We start from the raw sequence: 14879 nt of genomic DNA, 5'->3' as shown, positions 1-14879 counted from the left end.
TTGAGCAACAACGCTGTACATGCAAAACCTTCTACACAATATCTAGTATATGTATAACATATAATCTGTTATTTAGGACTCGAACAAAGTCTTCTTCGTTTCAAAACCTTCTTTGAATTCTTACGTATTCTTTCTTCTTGTGGAAGAAATAAAAGAAGGTTGTGAAACGAAATAGACTTTGTTCGAGTGATCTACTAACCTGATGAAACTATTTACGGATGTTATGTAGGACGTATTACATGTACATGCAATGTGTGGCACAGTGTCTTTCATGTAAGTACTCTGTTATACATATGTACACTCAGCCTTATCGCTAATCTGACGTTCTGTCTCCAAACAGGTCAATTTGCCGACATGAGCCCTTTACAGGTGAAAGGGGCGACAAATTATCTCCATTGTGGGAGGGACAGCACTGTCATCAACACCGTGTGGGACCGGGTCGTCATGGAGACGTGATAGACAAGGCGGGACATGGGCGCTGGGTCTCGCGTGGTTTCGGTGTTGGAGTTTGCTTCTTACGGCGTGCTGGTGAGAGAGAAATGAAGCTTGATTTCAATGCAGGATGTTTGTTTTAATCATTGGGGTTGCGACAAATACTTCCGCGAGGTCCGCAGTCACAAAAGTCGGACTATTCACAGCGGACCAAACAGGCCGTCGACAAGGCTCTTCGGCAACTTTTCCCACCATACAACAACTGAACTTTGTGCGGCACATTTACGACATGTCCTAACAATGCCCTTTATTTACTGCAGTAAACGTGTTGTTCAACTGTGGGCATTTTGAATCCGTGCATCTTAGCAGAAGATCTGTATTAGACTGATTGTTTAGTCGTTGTCCTGGAGACTGTCTTGGGAGTCTTAGATGTTCATGTAAACTTCACACGGACGCCTTGAAGTCTTTTGTCTTGGAATGTCGGAATTAAGAGCCCGATAAGATGTCTGATCGCAAGAGCGATTCGCCTCACCCAGACAACCGTGGCGCGCACGCCTGTCTCAGTGTGGAGTGATTTGGCCAGAGGACACGGGTTACAACAGGGTGCGTACACAACCGCTGGTGTGGGTTACGGTTCTGTTCTAGGTCGATGCACCTTCTAGCTTCCGTGAAGACTTGAGATTTGGCACGAGGACGTCTCCAGGGGGGATTTTCATACACGATTGTGAAGTGATAGTGCGTAGATTGGTGCTGTCTTAAGTATGGATTAGCTGCGTGTGAAATTGATACGATTCGAGTAAGTGTTCTAGTCTGGCAGGACTAGTATATTACACGAAGTCGGTTTAACCAAGGACTTGGTTTAACTTGGTATTTGCAAGTCTCTCTTACAATCTTTTACTTACGATATATTCATACTTATTGGTCTAACTTTTGTTTATAGCAACACCTAAGGACCGGTGCTAAGGACGGAGTAGGATATGGCGGCGGGGACCGACACATCGCCCCACGCGGGAATATCATCGTCTAGCGCCGAGAGGCGACAAAGAACTTTACGGCACCTGCTCGCAGAAACGCCGACGTTCTTTAAAAGTCCTCGACAAGTCAGCTCTGCGGGAACTAATTTGAACAGGGGTGTGTTCGACAAACGGTTGTACATGAGACCACAGTCGTGTACGGCTGAGAACAGGCGCCCACCTCTCACGGCCTCGTACCCGATGAGCGGGACTCCCTCGCCCATGTCTCGGCCCAGCACGTCCTTCTCCCCGAGAACTCCTTCCGAGAGGGACCGGAGCCTGTCGACGCCGGGAACGGACACGGACGGGGAGAGCACAGCACGGAAACCGAAGACTCATCGGTCGTACACCGCATCTCCTCTGATATCGGAGAACCAACAAGACGTGAACAGACATGGTACGTACATCTATCATATAAAGCATGTGCTTGTTCATTAGAAAGTGCTTGGTAACTCTTGTATTTGAAGGCATGAAGCCTTCCTACCAAAACTATGATAAAGATAGTAGATACATTTACCTAGACTTTTGTACTTAGGCACAGAGGGATTTCTTGCTTTTATGATAAGATATCGGTATTAGCCTGTTATCAATCATTCTGCAGAAACGCAGATGACGATACACAAAATTATGTTCTTGTATCAGCGAAGTGATGCATTGTCTTTTCGTCTATTTTCTTGACCTCTTGTCTATTGTGTTGTTCTTCACTTACTCAATAACTGGTACAAACACTGTCTCACTGCAGTCTGGAACCCTGGTGCAGGTGTATTACAAACCTGTTCCTCTTGTGTATTTCTCCGTTTGTATTTTCTAGACGACAATCATTATTCAATGGAGAAAAAAGCCATTTGATATTGCCTAAAACCAAACTGTTCCTCGTCTTTATTATGCTCACACTTCGCTCACACATAATTGTTATTGAATCGTTCATTCCGACTTCATGCCTACATACTTAGGCCAATACATATGTAACGCTCTAAAAAGGAATGCACTCTAAAAGACTGAAACGTTAAGTTGTACATATATATCACAGCATCTCAATACGCCATGTACGTTCATATTCCCGTACTTATAGACCTTAGATGAGACGAGTATTGTATTAATTGCTTTATTAACCCTGCCTTACATTGTACCATGTACAAGTGTGCAATAAATTAAGTCAACTCATTCCTCCCCTGTCCGCAGTGACCGAGGCGTGGTCCCGGGTGAAGCGGGAGTCTCTCCGGCGGCGCTTGGGCCGCATGACTCCCGAACAGAGGGACAGCTTCCGCCTGCTGCACAACCCAGCGTTTCAGGCGGCAAGGTACGTGCGATCTGGGATCCGCTCACACTCGCCGTGCGATAGGTTTACGATATGCATGCAGCGTCCCTTTCTGTTTCCTGGTCGTGTAATCTAAATTATTCCTATTTTCTTGTTTGATTTCTTTTACTAGAAGAAGGAGAATACCTACAAAGAATATCTTAATGCTACTGCCCTTTCAGTTTCACATGAGGTCCATCTGTTTCAACCTAAGTCTTCTCAGCCTGTGGCTAAACTATAAGGATTTTAGGCTTATATATAATTTTATCCAATTTAGCCATTCCCTCACTTCATGGCACAATGTAGTTCCAGCGAAGTTTCGTTGATATTATTAATATTCATGACATCTAATGAAAAGGAACACATCAAATTAACCACAAGATCACATTTCAAGCCGCAATGTTCCAGCGACGGGGGACTAATTTTGAAAACACCGGGCACTTTTAATTTGTAAGAACACCAGGGAGTTGGAAAAGCTAATTAACGTGGAAGCTTTTATCCATGGTAATCCCAGGTGTCATATCACGTATCATTTCATACCATTCAAACGGCATTGCAACATAACGACTTGAGAGTATCAGTATATCTAATGTGACTGTATATCAGACATACAATACTCTCCAAGCAGAGGTTGGTGGGGAAATCGTGACCTTTTCCTTATATGCCGTATTTTTTGGTGGCAAAGCTGGTCGAAAAATGGCATATAAAGAAAAATTTCGCGATTTTCCCACCAACCTCTACTTGGAGAGTAACATACAACACCTCATTGTGTCCTCTATCATTGTCGCTTAGTACTACTAGTATATAGAATAGTACAGTATAGAATCTGTAGCCAGCAGCCTTATGCTCTGGCCTTATAGATAGATTTCCTAACATTGCACTCGTTATGATTGCTGTACAAAATCTTTGACTTCACTTTCAGTACATTACGTACATGTCTTTTCTCGTACTTCAGATGTGTTGCACTCTGGCGGCGGGCACGAGAGAGAACCACACACAGTAGACAGAACTGGCGGGAAGGAGAAAAGGTAGCCTACTTCTCATCTATAGTTTTTATCCTATTTTCATACGTAAAATTTCTAAGATTTATCAGACAATTATGGTCAGAAGAAAAGATGAAAAACATAGGATTTTTCAAGCTTTGGTTATCTTGTAAATAAATGGTGGTCTAATGGTTTGTGGCGGCTTGCTGACTTGTCTAACAGTGTGTAGTGTTGTCTCCTGGTAACGGACCGGTTTGTCAAGTTTTTTTAATGTCTCCTCGCGAAAAGATTTATAGCAAAAATTAAGATTTATGGCACCCATCATGCCCCGCGGCTGAACATGCGCAAACACGAGACAGTACCTATAATTACTGGGGCCACACCGATTCAGTTCTTTGACTTTGTTTCTGAGACGTTTTAAAGTAAAAGATGACAAAAAAGAAATGGCAAATTGGAAGGAAGACTTGAAACAAAAGCTCCTTGTTGAAACTGACACTATGTACTCTCTGAAACTATGTGTATCAATGTACAGACTTATCCTCAGACTCTGTTTTTATGTTGATCTTCCAATTATACAATTATTTCTTGTCAATCCTACAACCAACAGTCTATTAGAATTTGAGTTAATCTCCAACCAGATCCACGGTGCGTAATGTATAGTATCAAACTTCCCGTTTGACTCCCTTAGCCGGCTATACTCCCTGGCCAGCTTTGACACTATCTTATGGCACCGTAGGATCTGGTTGGAGATTAAATTTGAGTGGCCTCTAAAACACAACACTGATACTTTTACTGTGTATTCAATCTGAAATCAATGGATTTAATAAATGTTTATACGGCATCGTATCTTTATTTCAGGACACGTTTTAGATTTACAGGCAAGTCAGTGTTTTGTTTTGACCATAATGATAGCTTTCATTTAACGAATGGGCAGGAATGACAATTTTTACGATCTATTGAAGGAAATTGGTTTCGTCTTAAACAAGCGGTTTTCTTTGATCTTCCATCTGTTGAGAAAGCTTTTGCAAACTTTTGAAGCTGTTTTGAATATCACACCTAAGATTGTAATTAATCATACTCCTTTGTTAGACCTCACGTTGTCTGTGTGAATTGATGATACCGTTGATAGGATTTCGCGCACACACTTGTTTGTTGTCTGTTACGTGACCGAGCATATAAATCTCCTGGACTTGTCAAGCTGCAGAATGGCGATTGCTGGTTTAGGTTCGCAGGATCTCTGGGCCTTTCTTAGTCTTTTTGGGGCTCATAATACACTTTTGCTGACCATTTCTTTTGTACTGGGTTACTTGTACCGAATAAGAAACAGTCATGCCTTCAAGTACCAGAGTTACCAACCTAGGATTGATGTATTTAAAAATTCGTATTTTCCCGTAGAGTGGAATATGTTATCACCAAGCACAGTATGTCTTCTCTGGATAGTTTTTAAGTTAAAGAACATTTGCAGTCAGATGTGTAAAAGCCAGGTGTGACAAGTCTTTCGGTGTAATATACCACCGGCCCGTACGACCCAGTACAACAAAGAAATGGCCAGTTAAAATGCATTTAAAAACAGACGATAAAAGGGCCAGAGAGCCTGCTATGGAGGCTATATTTAGGTTCCCCCACGCGAGGATAGGAGGTGAAACGTACAGAGCATGCCCCCGGGCGGTGGCTTATCTCCAATCCCCCACCTACTGTTGTTATCGTGGGTACACTTACCATACTGCAGGGTGAAGACAGCAAGGCGATGGATTTATTATTATTATGTAGATGTGTCGTACAGAATTTAACACTCTTGTGATGAAAATATCTGTCGTAGGTCCTTGTCTGAAATATCAAAAATCGTTGATTATCGTGGGACGGAATTGGACAGTGGCTTGACCTGTGAGCTCCTCCTCTATCAATCACTTTAAGATAGACATATGATACCTGGTACGGAAGCTCCTTCGTCTTTTGTGATTTTTTTTTCAGGAGCCTGCGGCAAGAGGCAAGTGTTAGCGCCTGCTTAACTTTACAAGATGATTTCAAGTTGTGTTTAGACGGAATCTGTTCAAACCGTACCATAATCTTGACTATCATGGTTTTATCTATTAAGCGTTATCTAGTTATTTCTGTCTTCTTAAGCCATGTCTTAACTATGATGTTATTGATGCATGGTGCATGCAGGGGGTAAAGTGATGTGTCATGATCTATCATGTAGAAGTGTCCAACTTTGATAGGGAGGAGACAGATAGTAGAATTATTGATTGGGGAAGGAAAGAATGAAACACAACACAAGGATTAGGAATCCAAAACAAGACTTAATAAAACTCGAGAGTTTAACAATTATGTGTGTATTCATCAGTCTGTATCACACTTCTGAAACATGACAAATTCTTCTTTGTAATCTTTTTACATTTTTAAACTCTTGTCTACTATATCATCGATAAGATTTTAAGTGAAATTGAGCAACGTGGATGAAGAAACACCTTTTTGTTTATCCACCAAGATTGCGTATTGAAAACAGGAATTGAAAAATAATTAGCCTCAAATTCTGCGAGGGATATCTTATTTCGCCGATTTTCTAAAGAAACGCAGGAACAGATGTGTATCTCTGCACAATACTCCCGAACAATGCGTCCTTTCTCTTAAGACGTCTAATTTGAGGTACGTTGATCCTTTAAGTCGCCTCCGGATTAGATATTTGATTTTGTTAAGGACAAAAAGCGGCTGTCGGCATAGCTTCTGTGATTGCGTTATTCATCACTTTAATGTCAGGGACCTCATTCGGGTGAAATCCGTGGAATTCGCGGATCTGTTGTAGTTTCTGTGTCTTTTCCTTTCTCTCCCTTTCACAAATTCTTTATTCTCCTTTATTTTGGTAAAAAAAGATTTTTTTTGGGGGGGGGGGGTATCGTACGGTAGTAACGTAACCTTAGTAACGCTAGCGCTGACACACAGGCAGACAGACACAAGCACACACATACACAATGACAAGCTTCAAACAACCCTTCACACCCTTGGGGTGAATTAAATAGTTCTCAAATCGTTCGGTGATGCATACTCGTAGAAGTCCAAACGTAAAACATCGAGGGTGTGCTGAATCCGTACATCTCCCCATATGTCGCACAGGCCCCACCTGTTCCATCCACTTGATGTAATTCTGTTTGCCTAACCCGCCAGATTGTGTTTAACGCACCGTGGGAAAGGATAAAAAGGGATGAAAAATGATCAAACATCGTCCAGGCAACCGGCGGGTATTTGGGCAGAAATTTGCACTTATTTGCTCGCCCAATTTTTTAAGTCAAGACGTGGTCTTAAGTAAATATTTTGTTCATTTTGTTCATTAGGATTACCAGTGCAGAGGCTTTCAACAGTCACGACATATTTGTCATTCCGTCGTCGAACGATCGCAGACTAAGATCATCATCATATTACTATTGGCATAGTCGTGAATGTTTAAGACGGAAACTGTCTTAGACTATACATGTCTGTGGTCGCTACTGTCACAGCCTTCTTGAAATTAAGACGCCAGAACTGTGCGGCTGCCTACCTGTGCCTGCGTCGTTTAAAAAAAAAAACTGGCCAACAGTTCTACTGTAAGATAACATGCATGTGTCTAAGTTGTAGTTACAGCCCCGGCGTGCACACATGTTTTGATTAGAATTTACTGTTCTCTTCGGACAGGTTCCAGATCGCCAATACTGCCCTCTTGCGTTGTATTGTATCATCACAGCGCCAGTTTTGCACACTTAGTATGTTTTTCCGTATACATATAAATGTACTAAAGAGCACGAAGTCGTACGCTTGAATATTCCAGGTCGGTTTAGCCCTATTTTACCAAGCGGTGCGGCTGGTGATCCTGATGGTGCACAGACTCCGACTGGCCATGACTGCCCTCTAGCGGTGTATTGGATCATTGCACCCACAGTTTTACACACTTTATATGCTTTCACTAAAGAGTACGTACTACCCTTGTACCTTCCAGGCCGGTCTAGCCCGATTTTACCACGCGATGCGGCTGGCGATATGATGGTGAACTGGGTACGGATGGCCATTAATGCCCTCTGACGTTTATACACTTCGTAGACTTTTCCGTATACTAAAGAGCACATACCCTTATACATTCCAGGCTGGTCTAGCCCGATTCTACCACGCGGTGCGGCTGGTTATCCTGGTGCACAGGCTCCGGCTCGCCATGACGACTCTCTCCCGGGACAAGACCACCCCCACCGCCGCCGAGCTGCGCTTCCACACGCTCCATCACGACGAGAAGATTCTCGCCTTCAACAAGGACATGTACGCCAGGAGGACGGAGGTAAGGGATTATATAATATATATATGCAAACTCAGCTATATTTGCGACCTACTAGATTGACAGGAATTATTTTAGTTCGTCATTTGTTACATTACATATAGTACCTATTTCTTCAAATAAAGTAGGTATTGCTAGTACTTACTCTAAAAGAAAAGGTTCGGTCTGTGGACTTGAAGAAAACGGCACAAACTAGACAGTCCAACAAAAACGCCTTAAGCCGGAGTCAAACCTCTGCTGGCAGAGTAGGTATGACTAAAATTCCAGATAGGGTGAACGAAATATTACTTTCCGAACTTCCATCGACACAGCAAGACTTATGGTGCATGTACTGTTATGAGTATCAGAAGGAGACACTATGTTTCCTGTGTTGTGTAGGCGACGATGCGGCTGCCCCGCTGGGCCACGGACATCATGGGGAAGTCTCCGCGGTCCCGCTCCGAGCAGGAATGCCGAAAACTTCACGCTCTGCTGCGGTGTCTGAAGGCGTTCCGCGTATTCTCACCGCGCATACAGGGCATCATGTGCCGGTCTATTCTCTATCAGTGGTAAGTAAATACAGTTTCTCTTATACTTATAGCGTGTGTGTGTGTGATTGTGTGATTGTGTGTGTGTGTGTGTGTGTGCGTGTCTGCGTGCGTGCGTGTGTACATGTTTGTGTGTGTTTGTGTGTATGTGTGTGTAAGTGTGCTTATGTGTGTGTGTGGCTGTGTGTGCACGCATGCATGCGTATGTGCAGGGGTGTGGATTTGCGTGCATGTGTGTGTGTGTGTGTGTGTGTGTGTGTGTGTCTGTGTCTGTGTGTTCGTATGTGTGTGTGTGGTATCCAAATGTATTTACTGATTTTACCCCCCACATGTCAGTAATCGCCAAGTTTCTTTCTCCAGTGTGGAAGCTGAGCGGGTGGTACTGAGGAAGGGCCATAACGGGTCCGGGTTCTACTTTGTGTACTCGGGCTCCGTCTTCGTGAACGCCGAGGACACCAACCAGGCCACGGGCGAAGTCTTCATGCGGACCGAGGCGGTACTGGGCAGAGGGGACTCCTTCGGGGTGGGTAGTATAGCAGTATCTATGTTACATACCAACAATATGTGGTGTCTGCAGATTACATTCAATAGTACACTAACAGTAGCTTTAACAACAAGAGAAATGATAAAGAGGAATACTCATTGGTAGTATGTAAGTTTATTTGCAGTTAATGACAACCGAATGTATTACTTTGCTTGAAACTGATGGCTTTTCAGCACCAAGGAGAGTTCAAAGCCCACTGCAGCACTTGAAGAAACTACAGGGGAAAGGTGGTTCCAATGTTATATATGTGAAGTAATGACTTGTTGGAGTAGGTAAAATACTCTTTTTGGCGCTCAGGATAGTATTGAACTACTGCAGTACTTATTTATAATAATGAAACCGCCTGGTGTGTGATGGAACTTCTGGTTCGTTTTGACGTTGTCATTCCACAGCTAAAGAAACGATCCCCTTGTAACATTGTTGTTGTCTTTCAACAACTCCGTACGGTAACAACAACAACAAAATTCATCATATTTAATGTCCATATTTTGTCTTTAAACGATTTACAAAAGATATAAGTAGTGCCTGTAAACGTGGAGCAAATACAGTAACAGCTTAGATCGCCTCTAACAAATCAGTTTCGGTTCGCTTCATCAGATCTTACAGAGCTATTCTTACATCCAACTGAACCTCCCGCCCTTTCCGTAAGTGTTGTCTGTAAACATGGAGCCTTTACAGGGAGATCACCACTTACAAAATCAGTTTCGGTTCGCTTGATTGTTGTTTATTAAGAAACCTTTTAGCCCTTACGGGCTAATCTTCCAAGGTTCAATCAACATGAATCAACATGACAATCAACATGAATACATACATTTTAAAAAATACAACAATCACAAAGTATTTACAATAGAGCACAGTGTCTAGAGGTCAAAGGTCTAGATGACAATGTTGGAGATGGCTTGTTTAAAACTGCACAATGTACACAGTGCCTTAATGTCAGATGGCAATGAGTTCCAGAGCATAATTGCTCGGTACAAGAAGGTACGTTTTCCACTGTTTGTTTTAGGTTTGGGTAGTCTGAAGTTGTTAGATACAGAAAATCTAGTATTATACATGTGGGATGAATTAACTGGTATGAAGGAATTGTACACATTTTGTGGTTCGTGGCTATTGAGGATTTTCAAGAACATAATCAGAGTACTTAAAGAAAATCTCTTACTCACTGTAGGCCAACCAAGCTCAAGATGCATCCGCCTAACAGACGTGTCTGATTTACATCTTAATAACAGTCTACACGCTCTATTTTGTACTATCTGCAGTTTTCTCATATTCGAATCTGACATGCTGGCTAGCACTGGTGAACAATATTTCACCACTTACAAAATCAGTTTCGGTTCGCTTGACTAGATCTTACAGAGCTATTCTTACTCCCGTGTTTCCACAGGAGATCGCGCTGCTCCGCGGCTGCCCCCGTACCGCCAGTGTGACCGTGAGAGAGCCGTGTGAACTCCTCATTGTAGATGACAAGATTTTCGCCGAGGTTTGTCCAAAAATCTTCGACGCTGAGCTGGATGAGAGAGTCAAATTTCTCAGGTCAGTTGTGGTATTAAAACCTGCATTTTTATTACATATGACATATTTTTGTTTTACTCTTATTCCATTACTTCCTGTGGAAGATACAAGGCGAAGGTTGAAGGTCTCAGGGACTAAATGATATATCAAATGACAAGAATTCTAAGACTCAGTAGTTGTCATCTTGCAGTGAAGGAAAACATTGATATTCATCTACCTTTTTAGTATCAACTCATGACAAAATTGCTCTGCGTTTTCACCCTCAACAGACAGGTGCCGCTGTTTGCACATCGCTACTGGCCACCGGATGCACTACGCCAGCTGTGTATCGAGACACAGATGCAGGAGGTAAGGATAGAAGAGAGCCTTATCATAAGCTAGTTCACGATTTGCAATTCGCATGTGCAATGAACAGGACGAAGTGGAAAGAGTTGAAGAAAGACTGAATGCAGCTGCAGAGTGTCCAGACCACTGCAGCAGCAGTAGACTACTACTAATACACTGTATGTCCTTGGCAATACATAAAGAGTGGCCGGGGGTCTACATGTTTGACATATTGCCCACAGTGCATAGACTGCGAATGCCTACTTCGAACCGAGAAATGAACAAGAAGGTTATGTCTTCTGTAGAGCGTTTGGCGATTTTTTGTGCGTTTGTTTGCGTTTTTTTGCCGTTATACTACTTGTGTTTTCTTGTTAGCGAGCTAACTTGCACTTTTATAATGCAATTTTCAGTTCAAGTCGGACCACATCATAGTAGACGATAGTGAAGAGGACGAGTGGATATACGTTTGTGTTGAGGTAAGAAGCTTCCCAAAAGAACACACGTTAGCGTAAAGTATAAAACAATGTACCTCACATTTGTCTTCATAGGAACATATCTATTGTAGTGTATAACTCGATATTTTGTTTCCCAAAATCCACAAAGTAGTAGATTCGTATCACTTGAAGGCAAGGTTCTTTATGAAATGACCACAGAATATCTGCCAAAGTTGTGGCAACTAGTCAGCTACCAAGCAAACACCGGAAGAAAAAAAAATCACATTTTTACATATCATTTGAAGGCCAAGGTATTTCGAACACAACAAAGGTATTGCAACGTCACATACCAACGTTGCGACAATTATTAACTGAACCCGTTCATTTTGCAGAATGTGGGACAGTTCATTAGCCACTGTCTTTATAGAGGGAGTCAAAGCCAATAATAGATGCACCATACATTTGATTAGACATAAGCGTTATGTACTCCTTTACTTTTCTCTTGAGAATGTTCATGCAATTAGCCTTCGGGCATGGTTTTGCAAATGAACACCATTTTCAGCTGCCAACCAAACACTAGAAGAAAAGACTTATTTAAATTATGTACCAATTTTGTGAAACAATCGGTGCCGTACGACAAGACATGATTTCTAGTCGGATTAAAGTATTTTCTTTTACTTCCCCTCCCAGGGCCAGTGTAAGGTACTGAAGAGCCTGGTGCTGGAGAAGGAAAGTCTGACCCGCCCCGCCAGCCTGCGTGGGGACCCGCCCAGTGACGTAGGCACAAGACGGGTTTCCTTCGCAGTTCATGATGACGTCATCGAGGATGATGAGGATGTTTTCCACGGTGAGAGAGGGACCGGTGTGTGTCTGTTTGTCTGTTTTATTGTTATTCGTGTGTATAATTCTAGGGTTTCGGTGCCCTTTTGAACACCGAACAGACAAGATTTGCATGCAAATAAAACGGACAAAGTATGTCTGCAAAGAGTATGATAAGTGAGTACGTATACCTTATTGAATGATTATGTCATAGGTCTTTGTGTATTGAATGAATACAATGAAAAAAGTTCTAAAACATTTGTAAATCTTTCTAGTAGTCATGGAAAATGGTTTTGTAATCGCATAAGACACGAGAGAGAGGGGGGGGGGAGAGAGAGTTGTGAAGAAACGTCTTAAACTAAGAGGAGTTCGTTGGACATTGTGAATGGTATATACAAGCTGTTAAAGTTGTATAGGGCATACGAACTGCACGATGTATACGAGTATAACGTGCATACTTAATTCCGACATTTAGATGAAGAGCCAGACAGTGAAGAGGAAGAAGAGGTCCCGATAGATAGATCAGAGAGCATGCGCAGCAGGTCCGAGCGCATGCTCCGTTCGATCCGCGGGGACCCCGCCCAGGACAACGATCAAGACCCTCAGGTCAGTGAACTAGCGGCCATTGACCCCTGTGACTCTAGAGAGCTCTCTTGCACATAAAATTTAAGTATAACCTTTATATCCACTTAAAAAAATTAATTTGTTTGAGTATATTGCTGTAGGTGGGATTTCTTTGTTCCCTGTTTGATGGTGTTTCCATCGACAAACCCTTCAAAGAACGCTACAATTTTCCATGATTCAAAATGCTGCAAATTTTGGAATGAGGACAACAGTGGAATAAACATTGTACCACAAGACAAATACGTTTCTTGCTGGTTTGCTTGAGCTTTTTTTGGCTAACATTTAATTCAGTAAACTTTACCGTAAATTTCGTCCATTACCATAACTCAGGACCTATTAGTATTTACTACGATATTGATCCTAGATAAACATTGATTAATTAATTTATTAATTTGTTTGATTGATCAGGCATCGATGGACGTGTTTACGGTGGAAGTAGACGACGGTTCGCATGACGTGAGTCGGGCGGGCAAACAGCGCAGGCCACCCGAGGAACTGGACATGACGCTACGGTCTCTCATCGAGGCACAACTCAGACAGAGGAGAAAAAACGACGTGGTTTATGTGGAAATAGGGATGTTGAAAAGAGGTGATGTGTTTGTAAGTATCTCAGAATATTAGTTTTTCTTCCCGTACTGTATCAATGCTACAAGAGCCACCTAGAGCCTGACTTAGGAACTACAAAGTTGGATGTTTGATGCTAAACATATTAACAGTGATGTTACATAATTCGCGATGTCATTATTTCGACTTTCATGGCATGCATATTTTATCACGGGCTGCAATTCTGCTTTCACTTGGCAGAGGTCGCTGGACAGTATCGCATGAGTTGCCTGACTCTGAGGACTCGATCTATTGAGCATCAATAGCCGGCTGAACCTACAGCAGTTTTCTTCGTTCGTTTTTAAGTATTTCCCTTTGATCTGGATATGCATTGCCTTATTGTATTCGGACGGTATTTTTATAGATAAAGTTCTTAATCAGTGAGACTGAGAGGACATATTATTGTGCTTGTTAAAAATATTTGATACCTGTATAAAGCCGATTCTCCTATATGGGTGTGAAATTTGGGGCACAGAGTCTATTAATGACAACTCCCCAATTGAAATTTCCCATCACCGTTTTTGTAAGAATATACTTGGAGTTCCTAGAAATTGTAGTAATTTAGCATCTAGAGCGGAGCTTGGCAGATTTCCTTTAGACTTAGATATATCTGTGCGTGTTATTCGTTACTGGCTACGCTTATTACAAATGGATTCTCAAAGACATTTGTAACAAGCTGATGCCCTTTTGTATCAACATAAATCTATTTCTAATAGTCGCAGAAGAACCTTTTCACAACGAGTGAAAGAAATTTTAGATAGTAGTGGCCACTCCTACCTTTTCTATTCTTGTAACTCACTTAGTGATATCAGATCTATATGTACAATGATAAGATCTAGAATCTCTGATATGTTTATCCAAACCTCTCGTCATAACTTAAGTATAGATACTGGTAAGCTAAGGTTTTATAAGACCTGTAAAACAGCACATACTATGGAAAAATATTTAGAATTAGATAATTTTGATTTACGCTCGGCAATCAGCAAAATTAGAATTAGTGCCCACCCTCTCGAAATTGAGAGAGGGCGGTACAAGAGGCTATCCGTGTGTGAAAGAACGTGCAAACAATGCACTTCAAATGTGGTGGAAGACGAAACACATTTCATGTCAAACTGCTCTTTCTATAACCAAGAAAGAATAGAGCTGTTCAAAGAGGCCATCAAATTCCATCCAAACTTTCTCACATTCACTGACAAAAAGAAAGCAGTTCACCTTTTAACATCACTAAACCCACACATAATAGAAAAAGTGGGATCTTTCGTCTTCCACTGTCTTCGAAAAAGGTGTCGAACCCAATAACCCAGGATCTAGAGTTAGCTTTTACTAGTTTTAGACTAGAGTAGACACTTGTGATATTGTATTTTACACTGTTTGAATCTATGTTACCTGCAATTAGCCCACGGGCAAGAATTTGCAATAAACTTGATATTATAGCGCTTATTCATTATCTCGTAGCGCAAGGTCGCTTTGCCA

General features: G+C 42.0%; 1 protein-coding gene across 4 annotated transcripts in view; it reads left to right on the top strand.

Moving 5' to 3' along the window:
• The first annotated feature begins 510 nt into the window (after nt 1-510).
• LOC118423426 (cyclic nucleotide-binding domain-containing protein 2-like) overlaps nt 511-14879 on the top strand; it is a 16357-nt gene continuing 1988 nt past the window's right edge. The window contains exons 1-13 of one of the 4 annotated variants that reach the window (XM_035831573.1): nt 511-1035; nt 1373-1842; nt 2628-2745; nt 3698-3770; nt 7837-8022; nt 8398-8567; nt 8907-9069; nt 10475-10623; nt 10872-10950; nt 11337-11402; nt 12051-12222; nt 12655-12785; nt 13212-13403. In XM_035831573.1, the coding sequence (XP_035687466.1) occupies nt 1410-1842; nt 2628-2745; nt 3698-3770; nt 7837-8022; nt 8398-8567; nt 8907-9069; nt 10475-10623; nt 10872-10950; nt 11337-11402; nt 12051-12222; nt 12655-12785; nt 13212-13403 (1932 nt within the window). In that variant the 5' untranslated portion in view covers nt 511-1035; nt 1373-1409. The other 3 variants (XM_035831577.1, XM_035831576.1, XM_035831575.1) reach the window with 3 other exon arrangements.

This window comes from Branchiostoma floridae, chromosome 9, assembly GCF_000003815.2.
Source record: "Branchiostoma floridae strain S238N-H82 chromosome 9, Bfl_VNyyK, whole genome shotgun sequence".
In the NCBI taxonomy this organism is placed as follows: Eukaryota; Metazoa; Chordata; class Leptocardii; order Amphioxiformes; family Branchiostomatidae; genus Branchiostoma; species Branchiostoma floridae.
This window is presented reverse-complemented; position numbering and strand designations above follow the sequence as displayed.